This window comes from Pimephales promelas, chromosome 23 (assembly GCF_988280905.1).
Source record: "Pimephales promelas chromosome 23, fPimPro1.hap1.1, whole genome shotgun sequence".
Lineage (NCBI taxonomy): Eukaryota > Metazoa > Chordata > Actinopteri > Cypriniformes > Leuciscidae > Pimephales > Pimephales promelas.
In genome coordinates this window covers 14,964,821-14,991,606 of record NC_142791.1, presented here as the reverse complement: position 1 = coordinate 14,991,606, position 26,786 = coordinate 14,964,821, and the positions used below count along the sequence as shown (strand labels likewise).

Here is a 26,786-nt window from a genome sequence, read left to right as displayed (position 1 = left end):
TCCCGTAGGCTGAATGTCCCCATCGGGTAGCCGTAGTTTGAGGGGCGGTGGGTTAAACAGTATCGTGTTCGTGTTGTGAACATGGGAGGAAAAGCAACTAAAAGAAAATCAAAGTGTGTGTGTGTGTGTGTGTGTGGGTTGGGGGGCAGGTTCAAGATCAGGGCAAAACGTTAACTGGGACAACAGCTTGAATTGGAAGAAGAGAAAAGATATTTGCGCTTATAAAAGTTTCATGCTAAATAACGTTTTCGTATGATAGGACATTTCATTATGAAGCCATGTTCCTTTAAAAAGAGGGCATGATCTAAAAAAATATTCAATTCTAATAAAAAGGAAGAGAGCTTTAAAGATCTTAAATATATTTATATATAAAAATACATGAAAATACAAAAAGTAGCTAAAAGAAAGATAAAGGGAAAAAAAAATATTGTAATTGTGTGAAGGATAACCTAGTTTATTAACACTTAAAGCTTAAATACTTCGATTTTTTGTTTGTTTGTTTTTTCATCTTTTTTTTTTAAAGATTTGGACTGCATGAGGCATTTTAATAACCTTTGAAAATATTTGTTCGTCCTTAAAAGAAGCCACTTTCTGATGAAAACCACTCCACAGCCAACTAGTGAATATTTCACCCAGTGGATAAAAAGTTCATTCTGAAGTTCGAATTGAACGATGGGCTTTTTTTTTTTTTTGCGTTAAACATTCCTATCAATTTGAATAATAGAAGCATGTCTTACAGCAGCATACCTCGAATCAAAGGCAACATTCATATATAGTGGTTTGGGGGGGAGAAATTGGAAAATAATAAAATAAAAAGGTATCTTTTGGCATTACTGAAGAAATCGAAAAACATGATTAAGTCTTAACGCGCCAATCTACACAATCATAACGTGTATAAAAACAAAGAATGAGACTTTTTGCCAGAAAAAGTAACCTCCTTGAACGACCGGATTGGGATCGCCATCCAGGAAAAGTATTTACTTCATCAAGGGGGGGGGGAGCCTTACTGCTACAAATATGTGTGTGAGTGTGTGTGTTGTGTGTGAAGTTATTTCCTGCCTTCTTGAACTTCCACACATCATACGCACCTTCCCTCCTTCTTGAAAACCATCCAGATAAAAATAAAAAAACCAATATACATTTCATATTCTACTACTAATACATTTAATATTGAGGGTTTATGAAAGAAAAATAAGAGAGAATTAAAGGTGCATGAAGCTGATGAGACAGCAAGTGCTGCGTTCTGGTCCGAACGGTTGAGAACGTCAGTGTCGGGAGACGAGAGAGATAGAGAAAGGCTCACGAGTACTATGATAGAGAAAGAGGGGGTGGGGTTATAGTAAGTCTGTTGTTCTTGTTTTCGGTTGATGTGATTGTAGAATCAGTCGTTTTTGGGGGGGCAGGGGACAGAGAGCTTGATCGTGTCGATTAGGACATACTGGAGCAGCGTACGGAGGGCGAGCCCATCTGAGTCAGGACCTTGTCCAGCCACTGCAGCGGGCCGTTCAGGTGAAGCTCGATCCAGCACGGGGTGCTCGTCACCGTCTGCCGTCTACACAACAACAACAAACGACAGGTCACAGGGTGCATCATTGAAATAGGCAACTGGAAAATCAAGTACTAAGGTGAATGAAGGCGTGGCTCATGAATATCAATTAGCTCCTGAAAAAGTAGCATAGCAACAACGTGACTGACATGAGCTACACCTTTGCCACAGTAACACTGGAAGTTATTTTTAACCATAAGTACTACCAATACTGTACAAAAAAAACCTGGCATGGTTTTATTTTTTCCAGTTTTGAAGCTGCTGTTTTTAATATCTGGAATAACAAGCACATGTGAGCTAGAAAGTAACTTAGATTTTTGATTCGGTTGATGCCTGTCGTTGTTAACTACGGATTTGTTCACACTTGTAGTTTGGTTCTCTTGGGTCTTTTGGTATGGACTAAAAACAAAAGCATTAATTTAGACCTAGTTTGTTTAGGGTTCACACTGTGATTAACACAAAAAACAAAGAGGAATAATGCTACGTTCGCACCGGACGCGAATAGCACGTCAGCATAGAGCGCAGCGCGAATACACCTCATTCGTGCGTCAAGTGAACGCAAATGGCGCGTTAAGCGCAAATGATTTAGTTAGTGCTATTTGTGCGCTCACATGTTTGATGCGAATTCGCGCCTGCCGCCTGAGTTGAAAAATCTGAACCAATCAGGAGCCTAGCTCACTTACTCACATGGAGAAGTATGTGGATGCTTCAATAAATTATTTTGTAATATGACTAAATGCATGGTGGGATTCTTATGCACAACAAAGCAAATATTTTATCACATGAAACTTTATTTCTGTATATGAGACACGTTCATTTTGCATTGAATTTTATTAATTCCATAGGTATTATTTTTTGTAGTTATAATAGGATTTATTTTAACCTTCTTTAACTATAGCTCAATTAATCTGAATACAGCTAATACTCCCATCTCTGAGAACGTTTATTGTGTTTTATTTTTGGATTAAAAAGATCCACTATTTAAGATGTCTGTGCTATCGGCAGAGCTTGTCCATACCTGTACTCGGCTCCCCAGCCTTTGACGAAACTCATGCGAATGGTGCACATCCTGGTCAACTGATATACAGCCTCAAAGCCCTGGTTCACTGACTGAGCCAGCAGTGCCGCAAACTCCTGGTTATTGAAGATCTTCAGGTTACAGCCTAAGAAAGAGGATATCATTCATGATGTCAATAGTTCACTTAAATCGGCACGTTCTGATGGATAGTACAACGTATGGTTTGATGACAGTTTGGTCATATCGCTCACCTTACGAGTCATTTTATTTCACAATAACAATATATAAATCACAATAATTATTTCCCCCCCCTGAAATAAGGTTGCTACGACAACAACATTTTAGAAACCGTTGAAATTTCATAATTATCAATTCCATTTTTAATAATCACAGTAAAAACAAATACTAGTCTAACTAATGCAAGTAAAAAGTTCAAGGTTATGGAAGACAAGAAAATAATTAGAAATAAATTAAGAGTTAAATTAATTACAAGCAATATGACAAAAATGCAAAAGAAAAAAAAAGATAGAAATTAAATACAGTGCTTAAATTTATACTACAGAAGTTCAGTTTTTTGTTGTTGTTTTTTTTAACTTTACTGTGTGAATTTCTTTTCACATTTTATACCGAATGTGTTTCTATAAATACTCGCATTTTGGTTTTAGCGCAATAAATAGTGAAAAAGAAGTCAAAGTGGTTCTGGGACGCTGTGTGTCCGGCGGCTTCACATATACACTGCCGGTCAAAAGTTTGGGATCGGTACGATTTTTAAAAGAAGTCACTTTTGCTCACCAAGGCTGCATTTATTTTATTAAATAAAACAAAACAACTGAAATATTACAATTTAAAACAGCGTAATTTATTCCTGTGATCAAAACTAATTTGCCAGCCTCATTACTCCAGTCTTCAATGTCACATGAGCCTTCAGAAATCATTCTTAGTATTATTTTGATGCTCAAGAAACATTTATGATTAAGATCAATGTTATATCTTTACATCTGGATGAATAGAAAGTTCAATAGAACAGCATTTATCTGAAATAGAAAGCTTTTGTAACATTAAACACTACCCTTTGAAAGTTTAGGGTCAGGTAGAATTTTTATTTTATATTTTGGTGAAAAGAAATCAATACTTCTATTCATCAAGGATGAATTAAATTGATCTAAAGTGACAGTTAAGATATTTATAATGTCACCAAAGACTATATTTTTAATAAATGATGTTCTTTCGAACTTTCTATTCAAAGAATCCTGAAAAAAAAAAAGGTTATCAACATTGATATTAATAACGAATGTTTCCTGAGCATCAAATCAGCATATTAGAATGATTTCTGAAGGATCATGAGACACTAAAGACCGCAGTAATGATGCTAAAACTTTCAGCTTTGACCACAGGAATAAATGACATTTTAAAATATATTCATATAGAAAACATTTATTTTTAATTCTAATATGCAGCCTTGGTGAGCAGAAGAGACTTACTTTAAAAACATTTAAAAAAAAAAATCGTACCAATCCAAAACTTTTGACCGGTAATTTCACAGCTTACTGCGATTGAACGATTTTAAATGACTTTACTATTTAAACTGGTAAGGCTTAAAACACATGCAAATTATAAACTTATTTATAATTATAAACTTTGCGATGCAGCTCCGCAAAAGTCACGAGCGCAACCACGAAAGAGACAAAAATCAACTGGATGACAAGTTTGTCACCGTTTATTCTGTCTACCACTTTACTGCCCACCTGTAGTAGCATGGACACTGGAAGTGAGGGAGTCTCTTACCTGGGGGGATTTTACAGACTGTTGCCGGGTGCCAGCCATACCTCTGATTACAGTTAGGGCTTTGAACGAAGATGGCACTATCGCTAAGACATTCGGCAAACACTTCCCCACCAATATAATACAGCCTGACCCCTCGACCTGATCAAAGACAAACAGCAGTGAGAACTTAATATTGTACATGTGACCATTTTGCTGGAGTCTAAAATTGTCTTGGTACATACAAAGGGACAGGTCAACCAAAATTAAAATTCTTCATCTTTTACTCATCCTCATGTTTCTGCATGATTAACTTTCATTGTATGGACAAGAAAAAAACAGTTTCAAAATGTTATTTTGTTTCATTAAAGAAAGTCAATAGGGCTTTTCACACTTGAACTAGTTAATCCTGGGTTATTTTGAACTGCGGGTAACCAATCCTGGGTTATTCTGGACAATGTGTGAGTTTTAACTTGATTTATTTTTTTTTTTTAAGTTATGTTGATAGTTTACTAAACTAGACTAAAGCACATCATACAGGTTCAAAATGACGCAAAAGCAAAAACAAGATGTCAATTTTAGCTTTTGGATGAACTGTCCCTTAATTTCAATTGAAACACTTGAGCGCAGAACAGCTGAAGATGTCTTGGATACCTATGTGTCTCCGGGTCATCTCCACGGTGGCGTTGCGGTTGACGTTGGACAGCAGGCCCAGACAGAACCGCTCTGAGTTGGAGGGGTCTGTGAAGCCGTCCACGGTGAGAGAAGGCTGAGAGGCGTGGAACGTTTCTCCCACCCGCTGGTTTAGTTCATAGTAAGCTATGGAGCACCAAAACGCAGGCTCCGAGTAAGTCACTGGCTGCAGGTCTAAAACAGAGATGAGGAAGACCAATATAAGCAAACAAGTTGACATAGAGGTTTGAAGTCCTCAATCTTAAGAAATGGTCAAAATGTCAATATAATGGCTATCAAGAATGAGGTTAAAGCAGTTAATCGGCTCTTACCCATGCCATGATTGACAGGCGAGAGTGTGCTTGGCGACAGTTCTGCAGGAGAACCTGACAAAAAGAAGAGCTTTTCCTTACAATAATAGAGATAATGGCAGCAACAAGAAATAACTGGTTTAGTTGGTGCTTGCCAATGTAAAAATGGTATATACATGATTTGAGGCATCATCCTGTCTGAAACACAACTAAAGTTTAATGTTTAATTTAGGGGTCTGTTTAGACCCTAAACCCTACGTATGAGCAATTACAAATTTCTTGGTACACCGAGTTGAAAACTGAATAAGTTGCAATGTCATGATGTACATCGGAGTAAAACAGATTATCATAAACATAGAGAACAGGACTTGGTTCGATCCATCGGTAGTTGAAACTTGCAGATGATATAGTCACCAGAGAGACGTCCGTCACTCCAATGGAAGATTGAGTTGCATTTAAATATAACGTATTCATTGATGAATTTGTTCATAATAAAATCCATGAAATACATTTAGAAAACATGAAGTGAAATTTGGGACTAAAAAAATTCTAAGTATGATTAAATTTGAGTGAGGTGGAATTACTACCACAACATAACTTCTGTCAGGTTATGTCGCCACTTGATGTCTGTAAAATCTGGATCCTGAAGCAAAAACAGTTGACTGCATGGAGACTTTTGCCATGAATTCCAGCCTGGATGGGCGATCAAACATGTTTGACATTGAGCCGAGTTTAGATCACATTTTGTTTTCATTTGTCGTGCGCCTTGCAGCTACCCGAGTTTGTTGGGTTTGTAACGACTTGAAAATCTGGTAGTGTACTGTTTACTGTTTGAAGAAGACTAGTTTGTTTTTTGTTTTTTTTCAGTAAGCATTTACAAAGGTGGCATGTGTATGATGCCTAGTGTTTTGAAATCGGTTCAAATTTGAAAAAGTTGTGTAGTGTATTCCAGTCAATAATAAAGTTGTGTAGTGTATTCAAGTCTATAATAAACATGTTCTGTCCAGGTAGGTTTCAGAGGTTCAGTATCCTACAGTCTAGAAGGAGCTTGGTAAGGAAACTACAGCAGTAAAAGTGGATTGTGCTTTAGAGTCTAAAACATACACACACACACACACGGCTGTCATACCCATGTAGTGTTGTCACTGTGGGAATGTACCTGTGTCCATACTTTGATTCATCTGCTGATCGCTGGCCTCTCCATCCTCACTAATGTATCCCGGGGGAGGAGTTTCTGAATACATTTAGAAATCAAAAACAAAAATCACCAATTAACTCTAAAGGCCAGTTCACACCAAGAAAGAGAACTATAAAAATAACTATATTCCTGTCCACACCATGTTTCTTTATTTCAAGCATGCTGCAGTTTAAAATGGTCAAGTTCTTTAAAGCAGAATGGATTCGGATTGGCTCATTCATCAGTTAAATAAAATCATTCTGAAAGGGAGTCCAACGATATTGTTTCTCTGTGCCATCATTATAGTCTTTTTGTGGACTTTTTTTTGTTATCGTTATAGTCATTAGGCCTTAAACTACACAAAATTGCACATAAGGTCTTTGGCATGAAATGATTTGGCGTTCCTACCTGGTATGTAATTGTTAGGGGGCTCTATCCCTGTTGGGAAGTTGGTGTTTTCAGGTATGGAGTTGGTGTAGTCATCCAGAGGAGGGAGCTCAGTCAGGATCTCTGTGTGTCTTGGCACGAGGACGGGCGGAAGAACTACAGGAGAAACATTCAGAATCGAGAGGACTCAATGAACACTCGGTTCAAATCTCACACATTTGGAAGCGTTCAGTAAAAAAATACTTGAATCTTTTCTTGGCAACTCAGCTGCCAATTTCCACACCTGGCGTCTCCACCCGCTGGTAGTGGTAGGGGTTGATGCAGACTTCATCCTTCTTGAGGTTGAAGGCGTACTCGCAGGTCTCGATGGCGCGCAGCTCGTGGTGGCTGTGCAGGTCGGGCCATCGCCACAGGCGGCAGTAGATGACATGAGGCAGACCTTTACGGTGAGACACTTGCAGACGCCCGTCCAGAGATCTGACCCGAGCATCCACAGGGACAGGGCGAGAGAAATGGAGAAGGGAGTGTGCAAAATGACAAGAGAAAGACATGCATGGATGGAGGGAAGAGGGAAGGTGATGCGATTAGACAGCAAATCATGACCAAGATGCAAGGTTAAACCATTACGATTAAAACTCCTGAATGTTTATTCACAATATTATATTAAATCAATGGTTCTCAACTGTTGGGTTGTTGTGACCCAAAAAATAATGGGATGAATACATCAAGGGAGAAGGAAAAAAACATTTTAAAAGCAACTAACTATACAACAGTGCAAAGTCTTAAAATGTGTGTGTGAGCCTAATATTAATTTGGTCCCACTTTATATTAAGTGTCATTGACTACGGTGTTAACATTTAAATGAATCATATGATACAATGCATTTATTGTTTACATGTTTTTACAGAGTACTTATATTAAAAATAAAATAACTGCATCGTAATTACAGAAATGAATTGTAGTGTAATTAATCTACAATTAGACGGTTGACCCTTTCCTAACACCTTAACCCAACCTTCTTTTTTTTATGCATGTACATAGTAGTTAGAAACCAAATATAAAGTGGGGCCCTAATTTTGATATGCATCCAATCAAACGGCATAACTATATAATACGCAACCATTCAAAAGTTGAGTCAGTGAGATTTTTTAAATCTTTATGAAAGTCTCTTGGTTGCATTTAATTGATCAAGAACACAAAAACAGTAATATAACAATTTAAAATAGCTGTACATGCGAATATATCATAAACTGTAATTTATTCCAGTGCTCACAGCTGAATTTTCTACATCATTACTGTAGTCTTCAGTGTCACATGATCCTTCAGAAAACATTCTAATATGATGATTTGATGCTCAAGAAACATTTGATTATTAATGTTAAAACAGTCCTGCTGCTTTATATTTTTGCAGAAACTGTGATGGCCATTTTCAGGGTTCTATGGCTAGAAAGGTCAACAGCATTTATAAGAAATCACAATCTTTTGAAACATTATAAATATCTTTAACTGGTAAATGTTGATCAATTAAATGTATGTTTGCTGAATAAAAGTATTAAGGTCTTTCAAAAAAAAAAAAAAATTGCAAACCCCAAATCCAGGTAAAAAAAAAAAAAAGACATTTACTTCTGCATAAATTTGGAAATGGGTTGGGTCACCATTTCAGAGTAAAATCAGTCAATCAAGTTGAGAACCACCGTTTAAACTGTTTCTTTAGTTAAGTGTATGTATGAGTTATGAAAATGTGTCGATCTGCTTTTAATCTATTGTAACACTCAGAATTAAAATAAGTGATGCCATCATTAATATATTTAAATCTAAATCAACAATATTAAAGCAGGTTATTTCACGGCCCCTGGAGCCCCCTGTGCTCGTTCATCCCCACCTGTGGCTTGTGGGGTGAGTGTGGCACAATGTCAGCAGAGGATATTCACCTGGTTTGGTCAGGGTAGCTGTAAAGGCCTGAGGTATCCCACTGTTCTATCGTATTTGGTGTACTCAGTCCCCAAATTTCAGAGCAATTGCTGTGCACAGAAAGTAAAAAAACAAAAACAAACAAAAAACAAACACAAAGAAACAAAAAAATGATAAACATGGGGCATGATTCATTCAAAAATACCAAGATGAAGTACCATGAGGGGAAAATCGAAGGGCATCGTTTCTTTTATTTGAGATGTTTTGCGCCGGTCGCCTGAAACCGGCGAACAACGCGGTGCAACTCGAATAAAAGAAGCCACTCTAACGGAAAATTCACATATAACAGTGAGATGAGAAAACCGAAGAGAAACTGACAAATGTATTTACAGTTAGGGCTGGGCGATATATTGAATATACACAATATATTCGCAATGAAAATTAGGCAGTATAATGTATGTCAGTCTGATTCATTTCCATGAATCAGCTCAAGATTGTCATTTAAAAAAGAAGACTTCAACAAGTATCTCAAGTCAAATGTTCCTGGAAATGACATTTGTGCAGCAGTGAAAAAAACATGCCTAATTATTTTAACGCGACTATTTTACCAGTTTTGTAGCAAAAATGTGTGCTGATATCTAAAAGGGTAAAAAAAAAAAAATTTTAATTAGCATTTCCCTGTACATCGCCCAGCTCTACTTACAGTGCATAATCTCTTCCCCGGTCATCATGCGATGTTATGAGACGAACAGGGCAATTGAACGTTATAAAAAGACGTTTCATTCAGGGATTGATTTCACATCAGATATCAACATTTACACATGCAGCACAGGACAGGAGCCTATGACCTACTGTCGCTCGACTACATCACACTCAAGATAAAGAACGCTATCAGTCAATCAGACAAGCACACAGACCTTCAGTAGTTCTGAAAAAAGAAACATGGGATGAGAAACAGACATGGTGACGTGACAGGAACAGGACTCGCACAGACTTGATATGTGATGAATGAAGTTGTGGCCCCCTGTGGTTTAACGGTCTCTGAAAAGGGACTCGAAAGACTCAAACACGTGCCAGACTCCACCAGCAACCTGCAGTCACTTCTCACAAATGGTCTTGATAATCATTTTCAAACGGACTCAATTCTTTTTGTACATTTGTCCTGCAGCAGTGGTCCTATTTGATAGAGAACTATTTGTCCAACTTGCACTAGTAACAACTGACTATAAAGAAAAAAAAGTGTATTTGACAAAAGAAAATCTTTTAAATCGATAGTGATCATGCAAAGAGTTCCCAGAAGGTTGTTTTGAAGCAAAATATATTTAAATACTTCCATTTACTGCATATTCTGACACGTTTTTTATTTGTTTAATGTAAATCTATTAAAAAAAAGTTATTGTCTCTTTAAATGTAGCAACCTTGTGACCCTTAAAGGGAAAGTCCATTCCACCAAAACCTCTCAATTCATGGATTACTTTTACAACGTTTTTATGAAGTTTAACGCTGCGTTCCAGGCAGGTTTTTGAGCACGTAAATCACGGCTTTGTAGCGTTCCAGGCCAGTCACGCCAAACTACCAGAGCACAATATACATACTTATTGTTTCAGGCACATAATATTGTAATACATAATTGTGTGTGTATTATTATTATTATATTATTATTAATTCCATAGGGATCTGTAGGGGCTGTCGTTGTTTTGTATAGTTTCGCAGGCTAGGTGACGTCAGAGCTCGTAACTGGGAGTACATCGATCTAGTTTACGGGTGGGAAGTCACAGGTTTGACTGCCATTCCAGTGGCACTTTCACGGGCGCAAGTTACAGGTTGCCTGGGACGCGACATTAGTGTCAAAGTTTTGGTTGAATCGACTTTCAAAAGGAGGGACAGAAATCTCGAAAAAACGTTTCATTAAAATATCTTAATTTGCGTTGAGAAGACGAACACAGTCTTCAGGGTTTAAAATGACATGAGGGCGAGTAAATGACCATTTTCATTTTGGGTGAACTATCTCTAACTTTTTCTGTTGCGTTTGTATGAAGCTTGAAACTAAAAAAAAAGTATAGCCATTGACGAACAAGCAAAACTAACCGACATTAAAACAGAACAAGACCAAAGGAGCCTGTAAAGAAAGAAAACTCTTGAGGAGAACATTAACATTAGAGCAGGTTATCCGAGCGGCGCGTGTATCGCTAACCCTCGGCCTGGACACTCGCTGCTGGCTGATGTCAAAAGTTAATGAGACCGACCCTGATGTAACGATGTTACCCGAGATATTGAGCGAAGCTTGCTCAGGGTATAACGTGTCCTTATTCCTCCAGGGAATTAACATTTCATGATGCCCAGAGAACATGATCGATAGGCAGTTTTAGTCAACGACATGCCAGGAGAGTATACAGATTACATCTTTCTACTCATTTTTATAGGCGAGATTCATTTGTAGAACTTTTAAACCAGAAACTGGTTTAAAAATGGCTTTTCTTTTTGCAAATCCACATGGTGATGCTAGTGGCACAGAATTCACAATTTTTCACTGCAATTTAGCTATGCATAGCTCAACATCTAATTGACCTGTCCCATTGTTCGTATAGGAACAATTACGAATCTAGCCAATACCGGAATCATTTGATGTTATGGCTAATAATGATTACATAATATTCAAATTCTACAGAATTGCGTCTACATAGATTTAAAAAAAAAAAAAAAAACTGAAATTAAGGTAAATTATACAAGTCAATTTTGGCATCATAACATTGCAATTTACAGTATCAAACATGTATATTCATTTTTAAATCAGTGTTTTAAAGAAACTTTTGAGTGTTAACCCTGCCTATATTTTATTTCATTATGCATTTTATTAATAAAAAAGAAAATCCCCACAACACTCCAATATTTGCCATTAACCGTTGCTTTCTTTGTAATCTGTTTTAGCTTTACTAAAAGTGAATCTCAAATGCCATGCAGTGTTAGGGAGAAAGAGAGAGCAAAGTGAATGTATATGTGAAACCCTTAAAGAAGTGAAACCACAGAGTTTACATAAACTCACATGACCCGCTTTAGGGGGGATGGGGACTTCAGTTTCAACACCAGTAGATGAAGGGTTTCCCAAAACACTCTTAAAACACACACGCTCGGCACACAATAGAAACCCAATTCAGTATTAACCCTCAAATTAACAATAGAGCAGATGGCCGATCACGGTGTGAGATCAACAGTGGTGCATTCAAGCACGATAATGATAATTCACAAAAACTATGATTTACAGAAATTCTATCAAGATTACATGACTCTAGATAGCAATGCAATTTAAAAAGAAATAACATATTTTACCAATGCCTATACCCAAAATGCAATGGCTTATTATTACTTAATGTCACCAAAAAAATTAAGTCAGGACAATTCAATTATTACTATAACTAACCTATATTAAAGCAATTCAAAGTAGGGCTGCTGGATTATGGCAAAAATCATAAATCACAATTATTGTGGTCGATATTGAAATTAAGATTAGTCATGAGATGAGTCATTTTAGATATCAGTAAAACAATTATTCACAATTATGGATGGGTTTATTAGGCTACGTCAGCAAAAACTAATACTAGATTAATGGCCAAGTAAACAGTTACAGTCCTCAAAACAGTTACAGGTTACAAGTTAACAGTCGGCAGCACAAGACAAAGAAACGAATTACAAAATACAACAAAAAAGATAAAAACTAAAACAGTGATTAAAGTTTTCTAGGGAGATGTCCTAACAGTGGTATTCAAATAACTAATAACCTACAACAGAAACTGAATAAAGTAATCCAACCTTATACAATAAATATAGATTTATCCTTATTAAAGCTACAAGAGTTATTCATTCAGGTACAGTGAGTGATTTTATCTTTGTCTGTTATTGTTTGATTAACATTCATGACACTGAACTCAAGCAGTGATATTAGGCTGCTGGCACTTTAAGAGCAAATGCATGGATCCAAAATACGGTTACACGCGTGTTCTTTCTCAGCGGTTTACATTCACCTAAGACATAACGACTGGGTTTACGAGGATACTTAAAACGGCATCTTGACATTTGTGCATGTAGGCTATTTGACCGCTTAGGCACGTATGTGAAGCCCACAGTATACTTTGCTTATGCGCGTTTGGCACACAGAAATCCACGTGGGGAAGCGACTCTTTCTTAATTTGCTTTAAATGACATTGTTCCACATCAGGCACGTCCCGCTGTTTAGCGACAGTAGACCGAATTTTACAACACTTACTTACTCAGCCGTTTTGGACGTTGGATCATTTTACTTTGATTATCTTGTTCGTTGTACGCTAAACTAAATCGAAAATCATTTACAATTAATCGCACAACCTTAAATCAAAATGACCAGAACCAAGTTGATAAACGTGGATCCCACACCAGCATCATTGGACGTCCGTGTCCCAGACAGATGACACACTTTTGGAGGGAATTAAGCCTTGTATCCTGGTGAGTGGAGACCCCATCCCCAATAAACCACGCACAGTCCATCTGCTACCCTCACTTGGCACGAGATGAAAGCTAAAAATATATTCTTTTAAAGCAGCACCTTCTTTGAGTACCATGTGACTAGCTAAAGAAAAGTTAGTTTTAAAATACAAAGTAAAGATTTTGCAGGAACAATGAACGGGCTGCGTATCAAAACAAACCTCAGGACGGATTAAAACAGAGCCATCACAAAAGGAAACCATATGTCTCGTCAAATCTCAGGATGATTCCTGCAAATGAACAGTCAACGAGTGTCCAGGCTTTCATTTGAACACGTGCCAAGTGACCAACATCTTAATCCCACGAGAGATGTCAAAACCAGCAATTCAAGATGCTCTTTTAAAACGCTTCACAAAACTATTTCCTTTCACATAAAAATTGTATCCTTTCATTTAAATGGCTAACCTGATTGTCTCTCCCACTTATATGATCTGTTGTATTGATTTGTATTATGGGAATTGCCAACAAAAACACTAATTAATGAATACCACAACTAATATTCGGAATAAATAGTGAGTTTATAAAATAAAAATGGGGGTTTAAATTTTTCCTTCAATTCTAAAGTCATTTATCAAACCAAATGAAAGCCATGCCTTAATTATTGTATGGAAAGCCAGACAGACAACAGAGTCTTCAGGTTACAATCAATAGACCTGAAAAAACCACAGCGCCAGCCGGCTCTGTCCTCACAGAGAAACCCTCTTCACATTCTTACACTCACTCAAGGCATCTTACAGATACACTATCAGCACTTCTGCACAAAAGACCTGGGTGGAGATCTTCAACAGGAAGTTAGGTTCGAGACAGATATGGGTTGTTTTTCCTTTAAACAAGAGTAACGTAACAAGTAATGAAAAAGGACTAAACATCAGCTAAAATTCAACGCTTGTTCGTATTGTTTAGTTTTGCATGTACGCATGCAGGAACATTTTGTTTTGAGCAAATTAAACACATGGCACACAGCTGGATCTGTTTGGAAAAGTCCAAGATTGATTTTCCAAGCAACTATTAAAACGACATAAGAACAAATCATCTCCTGACTTTTATTCGAGATTGTCAGCTCAATCAGTTCTGAATAATGCACTTGACAACTAGATAAAAATCCTTAAGGAGGGCAACAGGGTGGTTTAATAGTTGCATTATAAAAGCACATGACAAATCATTCCCTGGCAACCATTTAAACTTTGAAAACATTAGTCTGTTTAGTACGCTACAATACAGTAGATATTCAGCTTATCGTAACATGCGTTTAAGTGATGTTTGTGCTTCACTTCTAGACAAAGAAGCTTTGTGGATGTACTATTCTCAAGCTGCCAAAAATAAATAAAATTTAATAGAGCAAATACAAAAGATATGCACATTTTGTAAGTGGTTTTGTGTGATACTAAACTGTATATTCATTTGTTCGAAAATCTGTAGAATGGATTAAAATTATACTCCACCACAAAGATAAAAATTCATTTCAATCATCAAAATACTTTAAAGCTACACTGTGTGATTTTTACCCCCATCTAGCAGTGAAAATGTATATGACCATCCATTGAATTAGTTTCTGTTCCTCTCAATTCCGATTTCGTTTTAACTCCTACGGTGGCCAATGTAGTCCAAGATTAACATGGCTTCCAGTTCGACCTCGTCCATGAGTGTTAACTCAAACGTAAACGCGAAAGGCGAAGCTTGAATTAACGGGTCTGTCCCTTTTTGGCTAATATACTTTCAAGATGGAGGGGCAACATGGCGACCGACATTAGAACCCCTTACCCATATGCATTTTCAATGGCATATTATACACTCGTGAGAATACTTTATTACTTGAACAAAGTAAATACATTAATGAGCACATAATTTTGAAAGAACGAAGTGTTTTTAGCTAAGAATAAACTAAGAGTTACACAGTGTTGCTTTAACAAATTTAATTTGGAAATAGTTGACTAGAAGGTTTTGGAACAAGAACTTTTGTGTGGAAAATCATTTAATGCCAGCTTCTTTTATAGTGTGCCATTTGCAGAAGCTCATCTCATAAATATGATCATTTCTACACAACTTTCCTGGGTGAATCATGATACGAAAAGCACTCGAGACAGAAAAAAAAAAACACTGGATGTGATGAACGGCACACATCTGAAATCAATCTTCATTTCATCTACAAGCCATTATGCCCTTTCATAAATGAAGAACACTCTAGATGAGTCTTTTGTTCACAGGTATGTGAGGGAGGCTGGAAAGGACAGTTGCGGAGGCTTTTGACGTTACCATTACCAAACACGACAACCGGCGGACACAATGACTGATCCAAACGTTCCCACAAGCCTCCAAGGTTAGAGAACAGATTAGCAGCAGAAAACATGCTGGAAGCAAAGTTTCCCACCCTTTCAATCCACTCTCAAGGGAAGACAAAGCCCTTTGGATGACTTGGGAAGCATTTCTGAAGGCCTGACCAGGGCTCTGCATCTGAGCAGAGAAAAGCCATCATTTTAATTTTCACTTGTACACATTTCAGCTGGAGGGAGGATAGATTTAACCTGCATTAATTATAACCTATACAGTCTTAAGAGGTTTTGCTGAGTGAACCCGATCAAGTATTAAGGCACAGTGCCAAGTCACAGAGCATTTTCACAATAACCATTGCACAATTTTTCAATAAAAAGAGAGAGATACGCATTCAGGCCTGCGTTTGTTATATTACACGCTTATAAAACTCTGGATTTGGGAAGTTTAGAATTAATTCAAAAAGGATTCAATAGAAATAAATCAAGGACAAATGACTTTTTGCCATTACAAGCCGCTTGTGTTATCGGTTTCGACAACACCTTTTTAATTTATTTAACCCAGGAAAAGTTTAAAGCCGCTTTCATGCAATTATGCCCTTTTCAAGTTTGTTCAGCATCTTACACCGAAATTAAACTAGATTAGAATGCAAAGAACAAGAACCTTGGCTAAACATTTACACAAGCGCTAGAGAATCTAAATACTAAAACAGGCTGCGGTGTTTCTTACAAGTCGACAGTTTATAGCATGTTGGCGTTACAAAATTAAGCAACAAAAGCTGCTTTCCATTCAAAGTTGCGAATCTAGCTTATTCCCGAAATGTATATATATATCGCAATAAACATTCGCGAACATCACAGTGTTTCCATTCATGGAGAACAAATGGAAGTTGCATCAGAAGGAGAAGCCACTGTGGGTCTTTTATTCGTATATAACAAATGACATGCACACAGGTGAAGCGTAATAAACACTGTCGTATTATCTTGATTTCGGGGGCAGATGGCTTCTGTTTTGGGAACACAGTTGTGTAAGACGAGGCTAAGGAATTTCAAAAAGAACAAAACATCTCAACGAGTTTATTCCAGTGATGCGTTCCCATCGGGAAGTCACGTGTCTTTTTTTGATGCGCTGAGAAATTTGTGTTTCCATTGTGGTTTATTTGCACGTTTTCTTATCAGTTTTCAGCATCGCCTTAAGGACACAAAGTTTATGTACTTTTTTTTATTTAGGCACATCTTGGAGTTTCCATCCAGCATTTTATAAATGTGGATGGAAACAGCTATCGTGGATATAGTGGTCTTGCACTGACCAACTGCCGAGCTTAACGACTGTTTTACACTTGATTTATTAAAAAAAAAAAATTGAAACCTTTTTAACTGGAACTATTCAGATTTCCATTATCGCTCCGTTTTTTTTTTTTTTTTCATCACGTACATTTTCATTCTTGAGTTGATCTAAAGTAAAACATTATGGATGCTTTAAGGTTGCAAATTAAATCATTTTAAATGATATAATTATTATATTTACACTCACCTAAAGGATTACTAGGAACGCCATACTAATACGGTGTTTGACCCCCTTTCGCCTTCAGAACTGCCTTAATTCTACGTGGCATTGATTCAACAAGGTGCTGAAAGCATTCTTTAGAAATGTTGGCCTATATTGATAGGATAGCATCTTGCAGTTGATGGAGATTTATGGGATTCACATCCAGGGCACGAAGCTCCCATTCTACCACATCCCAAAGATGCTCTATTGGGTTGAGATCTGGTGACTGGGGGGGACATTTTAGTACAGTGAACTCATTGTCATGTCCAAGAAACCAATTTGAAAGGTTTCGAGCAGTGTGACATGGTGCGTTATCCTGCTGGAAGTAGCCACCAGCACCAGCCTGCACAGTGCTAGCAAGGCATGATGGATCCATGTTCTCATTCTGTTTACGCCACATTCTGACTCTGTCATCTGAATGTCACAACAGAAATCGAGACTCAGACCAGTCAACATTTTTCCATCTCCAACTGTCCAATTTTGGTGAGCTCTTGCAAATTGTAGCCTCTTTGGTTGTGCGTGTTGTGGCTTCACAGATGCTTGGTTGCATACCTCGGTTGTAACGAGTGGTTATTTCAGTCAAAGTTGCTCTTCTATCAGTTTCTATCTGCTCATTCTCCTCTGACCTCTAGCATCAACAAGAAATTTTCGTCCACAGGACTGCCGCATACTGGATGTTTTTCCCTTTTCACACCATTCTTTGTAAACCCTAGAAATGGTTGTGCGTGAAAATCCCAGTAACTGAGCAGATTGTGAAATACTCAGACCGGCCTGTCTGGCACCAACAACCATGCCACTCTCAAAATCGCTTAAATCACCTTTCTTTCCCATTCTGACATTCAGTTTGGAGTTCAGGAGATTGTCTTGACCAGGACCACACTGCTAAATGCATTGAAGCAACTGCCATGTGATTGGTTGATTAGATAATTGCATTAATGAGAAATTAAACAGGTGTTCCTAATAATCCTTTAGATGTGTGTACATACAAGTCAACATTTGAAGTGGATCAAACACAGTTCAAAGTTGTTGTAAAATGTATGTATAACTTTGATGAAAGGTTTTGATCCACTTCAAATGTTGACTACTGTGTGTGTGTGTGTGTGTGTGTGTGTGTGTGTGTGTGTGTGTGTGTGTGTGTGTGTATATATATATATATATATATATATATATATATATATATTGTGTTTAGTATTTAAAAGTAAAAATGTGAAGCTTGTTTTCAACAAATTCTTCCATAATGCATATTGCATTAACAAAAGAACTGAATCCATTTCTATATTTCTCTCAAATATCACCAAAGTGCTGAAAACAGATGTAATGTATCAGACATCACCTGACCTTTGTGTATCTGTAACGTCTCGGTTTCAGACTATTGATATGTTGTGGCTCGGACACACAACTCATCCTCTCCTCTTAGCATTTCCCTAAAATAGCAACGCTGATATTTCACCATTTGTCATGATGAATGGAATAAAAGCAGCCTGATGGTTGATAAAGCAGACATTCACACAGCATGAGAAGCCTTCGTGAGCTCAGAATGGAGGTGACGTGGAGCTGCACAGAATGACCTTAACTCAAGTCGAGACAAATGGAGCAGAAATCATTTAAAGAAACAAAGGAGAGTAAAGCTGATATTTTACAACGGTAGACGCAACTCGGCGTCACACCTTCACCTTCACTCACGAAGCAACATGTGCAATGATATGGCTAAGGTTACATCTAAACTTAAATAAAAGCATTTACAAATCATTAGTGAGGATAACGCTTTGGTTTTAAGGCTTTACAATAAGATGAAGACTCAACTAACAAAACGTTTTCTATTACAATCACGGGTTTGCAACTCTAACCGTATTCAAGGGATACTAAAACTAAAAGCATTTATTCGGCCTCATGTCGCTTCAAACCTACATGAACTGATTATTAAATTACAGCATACTTTTTCAAATGACAAGGAGATGAATAAATGACACCAAGTTTCTCTTTTTATTATATAAGCTTGAAGCGCTTGATACGGGACTAATCTAAAAGCAGGAATGCGAGTAGCTTTTGATGTAGACGTACCTGGGGATGGTAACACACTTGGTGTTAAGGTTCTGTGTGGTGATGGCTTTCTCCAGCTCATCCAGCTGGCCCGTCTTCTTCAGCTTCTTCACCAGGCTTTTGACGGCCTTCTCGCACCATTTCTCCTCCTGGCCGTTCTGCTCTCCACCCCCTCCCGCTCCGCTCGAACCACTGGCCGACTTCTTCCAGCCCAGCAGACGCTTCACCACAGGTGGAGTGAAAGGCAAGATGGAGGACATGTTTTTGGGGAGTCCGATGAGCGGTCAGAGTTAGAGAGACAGATGGAGGCTAGGAGAATGGGGAGGAACAGACCCAACGTTCCTAACTGGCTATTAGGAAGAGGGTCCCTGGGCTGATTATGAGGGGGCAGGGGACAGAAGCTAAGGAAATGGGAGAGGAAAGGGGGGCGAGGGGGTCACCTGAGTGGAGAGAAGCAAAAATCAAGAACAGCCGATGACAGACTCTGTAAAATCCAAACTTCAGGGATGAGACTAGATAACATCCAGTTTCTTACCCTGATTACAATTGCAAACTAAAGACTTAATTCAATTGCACTTTTGTTGTATTGCTTTTTATCGTTATTATTTGTTAATCAATTTCTGTATTAGAATTATTGCTCACTCACTTCTGAGGCTTTATTACCCAATAATTATTTGAAAATCATGATGTATTTTATGTAATTGTAATTTGTAATTTATTCCTGTGATCAAACATGAATTGTCAGCATCATTACTCCACTATTCAGCGTCATACGATCCTTCAGAAATCAGTATAATATGATAATTTGATGCTCAGGAAACATTTCAATGCTGAAAACTGTCGATTAATATTTTGGAACCCGTGATATTCTTTCAGGATTCATTGATGAATAGAAAGTTCAAAAGAACAGCATTCATTTGAAATTAAAACGGTGTCACACGTTTCCTTGCCGAATAGAACTATTAAATAATTTACTTTTTTTTTCATACTGACTTAACTGAGTAAAAACGTTCTCTTATTGTAATTAAATATACAGAGACACCAAAGAAGCCACTTCTTATGCCGATGCCATTGAGTCTGGACTATCTGTTTGTTGACCAATGGTGGACTGGTGAGTGCTTGCTTGAGATACTTAAAACATACTGGTAATTTTTGCAATTTGGTTTGGGGACACTAGCACTAGAGCAGAACTCACACATCATCAGCTTTAAATCAAGGAGTGTGTTCAATACAGTTGGCGCTTCTTGTGGTACCAAGAACCATGGAATTTCTCTTGTATTGGTCTCAGAGACTCAGATTTCAGTAGTGCCTCAACCCTAGTTAGCAAATGAGAGATTTCATTGACAACAATATTTTTCCACAAGAAAAAAACTGCAAAAGACAAGCTAGCCTTTCATTTAAAAGGGTTTAGAGCTTCATTTGAAAAGAGTTTCTGAAGGAAATCTGCACAGAAACCAGGCGAATAATGCCAGGCTGTGAAGATGGGGAAGTGGAAGTAAACCATCTTGATCATTCAGTTAGGTTTTTTCAACATACCCTTACTCTGGTGAGAAGGGAAATGACGGGCAATGAGAAAACACCTTGAAATGCTACTTCAACAAATGCATTTGACTTTGAGAACGGATGCCATCAGAAAAGATTTAATGATCTAATGGACTTCTCAGATGCTAGAGTTTTTCGTGTGCTAACGTAACAGAACTCAAACCCAAACTAATCCTCCTAATTGTCTTGCTTCTATGAACAGTAACTAGGGCTGTCACGATTCCTCGGTTAAATTAGAGTGGGCTACTCGATTTAAAAAATAAATTAAAATCTTCGATTGCATTCCACGGAGGAGAATGAACCGCATTATTATATTAGACTGTTTTAACCCCTTTTTTAAACATACTACAGCATAGTGCTATTGTGAATTAACAGAGGCTGCAATTCAATTAATACATGCGCTTTATTCACATGTGTGTAAGTTTCAGAGCGGCTCTGTTCACAGTAAATGCAGCTGTCATCATTCACATGTTATAAACTCAGTCTCTGCATATGCTGCGAGTTTGAGTTGCTTATAACATTCATCTAGGAACAAAATGCACGCCCTTTACTCAGATTTGTAACATAATTCATGTGTACAGAGGTACAAGATTGTACAACAAAGCGAAAGTCCAAAAGTGAACGGCCACTTAGTGAACAGTCGAGCTTGACAGCGCTTAAGGAATCACATGCAAGTTTGAATGATTTTAAGAAAGTTTGAAGCATGTTAGCACATCAGAGGCACAATTTGAACACGAAAAGAAGATTTCAGGAGCATTTGAAAGATGTATTAGATAGCATACCAGTGATTTTAGGGCAACACACCTATTTGAACGGTTTGAGTTATATATTAGACACATTGATAAAAATTATTCTGTTGTGAAATAATTACTTCTAAAAAACAAACGTAATTTCTACATGAAAATTTAGTTCAGGGCAAGAATAAATTTCTCAATTCAAGCTTGAAGAAATTAAAGCAGAAATATCAACGTTATAAAATTAAGTAAAATCCACTCAACTTTCTGTTATGGTGTTCCCATCATGCACTGCAGCAGGAATAATTAATAAGGTTGATTTCTCACTGTTTTCCAGCAGTTTTTACACACGTTTTATCATTGCTTCTGCTGTTATGTTTAGAAAACTGCTGTTTTGTGACATCTGGAGTTCATTTTCTATATAAAAATGACATTCATATTCAAAAACAATCCATCAAATGTTGTGACAAGTATTGTGTCCCTGTGGGTGGGAACCTTGTCACTTCTATCTACACAATATCTATTGTATTATTAGATGTTTCTAAGTAAAGCATACACTTTAAAAGCATGTTTTAATTCAGTGTCATATTGTTTGAGTACAAAGTATTATGAAGTAAACTTAAAAAGTACTTAAACGTTTACTGGCCAAGTTAGAGTCGTTATTTTCTTTGTTCATTTTACTTCACTTGCGAAATTAAAAATGAAGTTAAGTTAATTGCACATATGGAATTTCACTTCGTTTTTTCAGTGTACTTATGAGATATAGGCACGGCTGAAAGATAGATTTTTGTTTCAAGTTTTCTGGTGTCATGGACCAAATTGGAAAGTACACAATAAACGCATCAACACTGTAAACAGGAAATCATTGAAGTGTTCGGAACGTTTTTAATTGAACGTCCACGAAATTTGGGCATCACAGATGCTATGAAAGTTTCAAATGGAACACTCAATTTTGTCTATATTCGGCGTCAGTGGCGGCTGGTGATATTTATTTTTGGGGGGGCGCATTTTTTATTTGTATTTTTTTTATTGAGGAGGGCAAATAAATACAAAGCAGTACCAAAAACCATGTTGACTACTACTTAAATATAAATGTATGATCTTTTACATTTAATACCAATAAAGAAGTACCAAAAAGCATGTTTCCGACTTGAACTTAAATGTTGCTCTCTTTTATTTCGTACTAGTAAAGAAGTACCAGAAAGCATGTTTCCTACTTGAACATATTGCTCTCTTTTATATACATTTCATACTAATAAAGAAGTACGTTTGCATTTTTCAGAGAGATGTTTGAGGTCTCCTACCCCCGTTGTTGTCCACAAAACTTCAGTGCCGACACTTTGAAATAAAAGGCAGAGAATTGCTAATATCACATCCAGCCAGCCACCTCCGTTTCTCATAACACGCGCGGGTGAAGCTTCGTCCCCTGTCACTGGCCTGCTGCTGAATTTGTAAATCGGGTTAACACGTTGGTCCGGTCCGAGATCCTTTATCTTTTTTTTTCTTCCAGCGAAAGCCTTGTGAAAGGGTTTTTTTGTAAAAAAAAATCACAGAATTTGGATGAACTGCTGCCATTATTTATACAAAAAATGTCGAAATGGTGTCGTCTGCGCGCTCGAAATAGTATAGTAACGGCTCTGGTAGTGGCCCAGAGCGTGAAGTTGAATGACAGGTGACGAGACCAATCATATTGGATAAAATAACGTGAATCAAATTCTGATTGGCCAGGGACGCAACGACTTGCGCCCTGAGGTGAATCTTTAAGAAACCAATTAGAGGCCAGCTTCAGGTCACATGTTGCACGAAAATTTAAAGCCTCACATAGACACCCATTAGTCCGGCGTCCCAATGAAACACATTGAAAAACATAGAAAATAGTTGACCGATTAAAGCCAGTTTTTATTAAATGCTGATGCTTTTCTTACTACCAGCCGGTACATCGTATGAAAAAAAATATTTTATTGTTGTATTTTTATATAATTTTTGTATATGTATATTTCTTGATGGGGGCGGCGCCCCAGCGCCCCCTATTGACAGGCCGCCACTGTTCGGCGTGTTGATATGTTTGATTCTAACGCTTTGGCGCGTTCCTTGTCAGCAGCATTTAGTAATGCAACTTTGAAGCCCAAACATGTTGTCTACGTAGACTAGTGTTGGGCGATATGCTCCATTTTCATATCGTCCTATCGTCAGCCTGTGAGATCGGCGATACACGATATTATCGTGAGGGGGCGGGGCTAACTTATTTGATTATTAACTTGATTATTTAGCCTACTCATTAATTTGCTTGTTTTATTAGCCTACTTCGTTTTATATACGAGAATCTTTTTTCTATTTTGCTAGCAAAGGTGGAGTGTTTATTAATAGGATCAGGTTATTTCCTGGTATAGTGAAGTAAAAAAAAGAGATCCTAATCCTTTTGTTTGTCAACGGGAAATTTACGGACACATTAGCCTATTCTCATGCCATTACATGCAGCATTTTGGTCTATTTCTGCACGAGATGAAAACACGTTTTAATAATTTCTTGGGTCAGAAAGAGTCGGAGTTTGCGATATGTGCCCCCCTGTGCGTTCTCTGCGCACTTCAGTAAGCACGAAGTACGCGGGTTAATGTGTTTTAAATGCCGATAGAAACAAGAGCAAGGGCCAAACGTCTAGCTGAGTCGATCGGTTTATACTTATACTTATGACTTGACTCTGATAAAGGAAACGTTTACATGACCACATGTATTGTCAAGTTTATTCAACATAATCAGGTTAAGAACGTCGTCGCATGTAAACGCGCTCTATCTCTGAAAGTGAAAGTAAAAACGGACTGCTTTCGGCATCTGCATTAACGCCGCGTTCCCTCAGAGACGACGATAATAACGGTAACTATAATACTATTTTAGTGATATTATTATTAATACTATTTAGTAATTGTATTGTTTTTAGTGTTAGTGTCATTAAACGTTTTGTTAATGTGTTACAGAAACAAATACTGACGAACAACGATGCCGTTTTCATCTTGGATCTGTAGGAAATTTAATTTTGCGTCTGTTAAAACGAGCACACTTGATAATTTGTGAATGGATCACCTTGCGATTGAATTTTGATGTGGAATGTTTTTTAGTCTGTTTTAAAAACATTCTCATTAGTGCGTGTGTTGTTGCAATTGTTATGAGGTGATGTCGTTGTAAATTTAGGCAAGGCAAATTAATTGTAGTTCCTAATATTCATTTAATAACAATACTAGCTTTATAATAATAATAATAGGCCTAATAATAATAATTTAATACATTATGGTAAAACGAGCCAATTATCGTATTGATATCGTCAAAGGCATCTGCCATCGGCGATATGTCAGACTATCGTCGATACACGATACTATCGTCTATCGGCACAACCCTAACGTAGACAGCTCTGTAAGTTCTGACAGCCAAACCCTGAGGTGAGCAATACACAGAGGCCAATGGGGCAAGAGTAAGTGATATCGCAATATTCTTATGAATGTATTTGTGTACAAACGCCAAAGCAAAAACATATTTATGGGCAAAACAAACATGACCATGTGAGTTACATCTGCTGGTATCATTCTAACCATGCATAGCAATCGAGCTAAACAGACCCTGCTCGTCTTTAACTCATCAGTAAGTTTTAAATGACTAATAATTAATAAATAAACGCATTGTTTACCTTCTCCAGTGATCTGGTGGAGTATCACGGGCTTGTTATGGCTGCATGGGCCGCTAATCGACTCACTGTCCCGGTCTGCCTGCGATATAAAAACCCCAGGATCAATACACTTACATTCATTTCTGCATTAAAAACTTTCATCTGTGCAAAAGCGAAAAATCGGCATTTGCTTTTTTTTATGAGAGGTGTGTGAGTTTTCGTTGCCGTTGAGTTTGTGGAAACCGCTAGCAGCCTGCGCTACTTTCTTTGACAGAAAAATAAACAGCTTTCAAACGGGTTCGCGTGCCGTTATCTTCACATTTACCCTTCAACTCACCCTTTTAGCGAGAAGCTTTCTCTGTAAGGAAGGAGTAGCGTAAAATCCCAGCGAAACGGATTATTCGTGGGTGGGTAAAAGTCGACTTTAAACAATATTTTCCTTCCCACTGTAGCCGAATTACAGCAGCAGACGACGGCCTCCAGCGCGCGCAGCCTAACCTTAAAGCACGCAACGCGAACCCCGCTCTGCCTAAGCCCCGCCTTCCATCTTTTCATTGGATAAACGAGAAGCCTGTCACGGATATGCTTCTCGTCGATTGGCTTATAAAACCGTCGGTCTTGATAAAAAATGAATATGCAAACTACAGGCGATTTTTATTGGCTAATCAGAGTGTGTCTTCTAATCAGCGATGTTTAGGTTCTAGTAGAAGGCAGTGGTTTGTCAATGTGGCTGTCCATCTATTGACTTCATAATAGACTCGAAGTGACCGGGGTGGGGGATATTGCAAACGAGTTACTGCCTCTAACATTACTATGAGATTGGGATGTGTTGTGTGCGTTCATCCCATAGACTTTAAAAACAAATCCGCCTTTCAGTGTGTAACAAATAGGACTAAAACATCCCATAAGCGTGTGCAATAAATCACCTGTGCTCCTTTGCGGTAATAAAGCACATATGATAAAGATTACGAGGCAGCGCGCACATACTACACACAAACACACACACACGTTTAAAATCACCATTGTTTTTTCTGACCTCAGCAGTGTGATCATGTTCGCTGGAACGTCGAGAAATGGGGGAAATGCGAGATATGTACAGATGTTATGGAAGTCATTATAGCAAAATGTCAAGATTTTTTGTAAATTATATATTTTTTTCCATAAAGGTGATTTAATGTTAGTGTAAGACCAAGCACATATTATTCCAGTAACAACAAAAAGTACTCAGAGCAGTAACAGCTCATGATCACTAGATGTCCCCATTGTCCATTATTCATTCGCTAGTTGCTAGTTGACTAGACTAATATTTTATTATAAATTTATTATTATAAATTAAATTATAGATGAAATGTTTATAATACGTAGGAATTTTCAATAATGTGCAGAATCAAAAGTATTTTGTTCACATGCAATGCATTTTTACACTTTATTTAATTTGTTTTCTTTAAATGTTTTATTATATTCTGTATTATTCAGATACATTTTGTGGCATTATCGTTATAATAGGAATGTTTCAAAAATATGCAAATTAAACTTTGTGTATTTGTTTAATTAAACTTTCTACAACTTTCAGAAGAAATTCAGATGAATGCTTACATGGGTGTTGAAACAAGGACTTAACAGGTCACCTGACAGTCCACCGTCTCAAGGACCGACGACACAACTGTAGCTCATTGATGATCAGCATATTAGAATGATTTC

The 26,786-nt window shown here is 37.5% G+C and overlaps 1 protein-coding gene across 3 annotated transcripts; it reads right to left on the bottom strand.

Moving 5' to 3' along the window:
* Positions 1-1,002: 1,002 nt before the first annotated feature.
* smad2 (SMAD family member 2) lies at positions 1,003-25,563 on the bottom strand. Of its 3 annotated transcripts, none has more exons than XM_039676227.2 (12): positions 25,423-25,563; positions 25,107-25,185; positions 19,176-19,594; positions 8,804-8,893; positions 7,156-7,349; positions 6,894-7,028; positions 6,468-6,542; positions 5,330-5,383; positions 4,980-5,192; positions 4,350-4,487; positions 2,565-2,709; positions 1,003-1,552 (listed from the first exon to the last, which is right to left on the bottom strand). In XM_039676227.2, the coding sequence occupies exons 3-12, from the start codon at positions 19,412-19,414 to the stop codon at positions 1,429-1,431; spliced, it is 1,407 nt and encodes a 468-aa protein (XP_039532161.1). In that variant the 5' UTR covers positions 19,415-19,594; positions 25,107-25,185; positions 25,423-25,563; the 3' UTR covers positions 1,003-1,428. The 3 variants fall into 3 exon arrangements, with proteins under 3 accessions (XP_039532161.1, XP_039532163.1, XP_039532165.1); XM_039676229.2 differs by having other exon boundaries at positions 6,480-6,542; XM_039676231.2 differs by lacking the exon at positions 8,804-8,893 and having other exon boundaries at positions 25,107-25,181.
* Between the last annotated feature and the right edge of the window lie 1,223 nt (positions 25,564-26,786).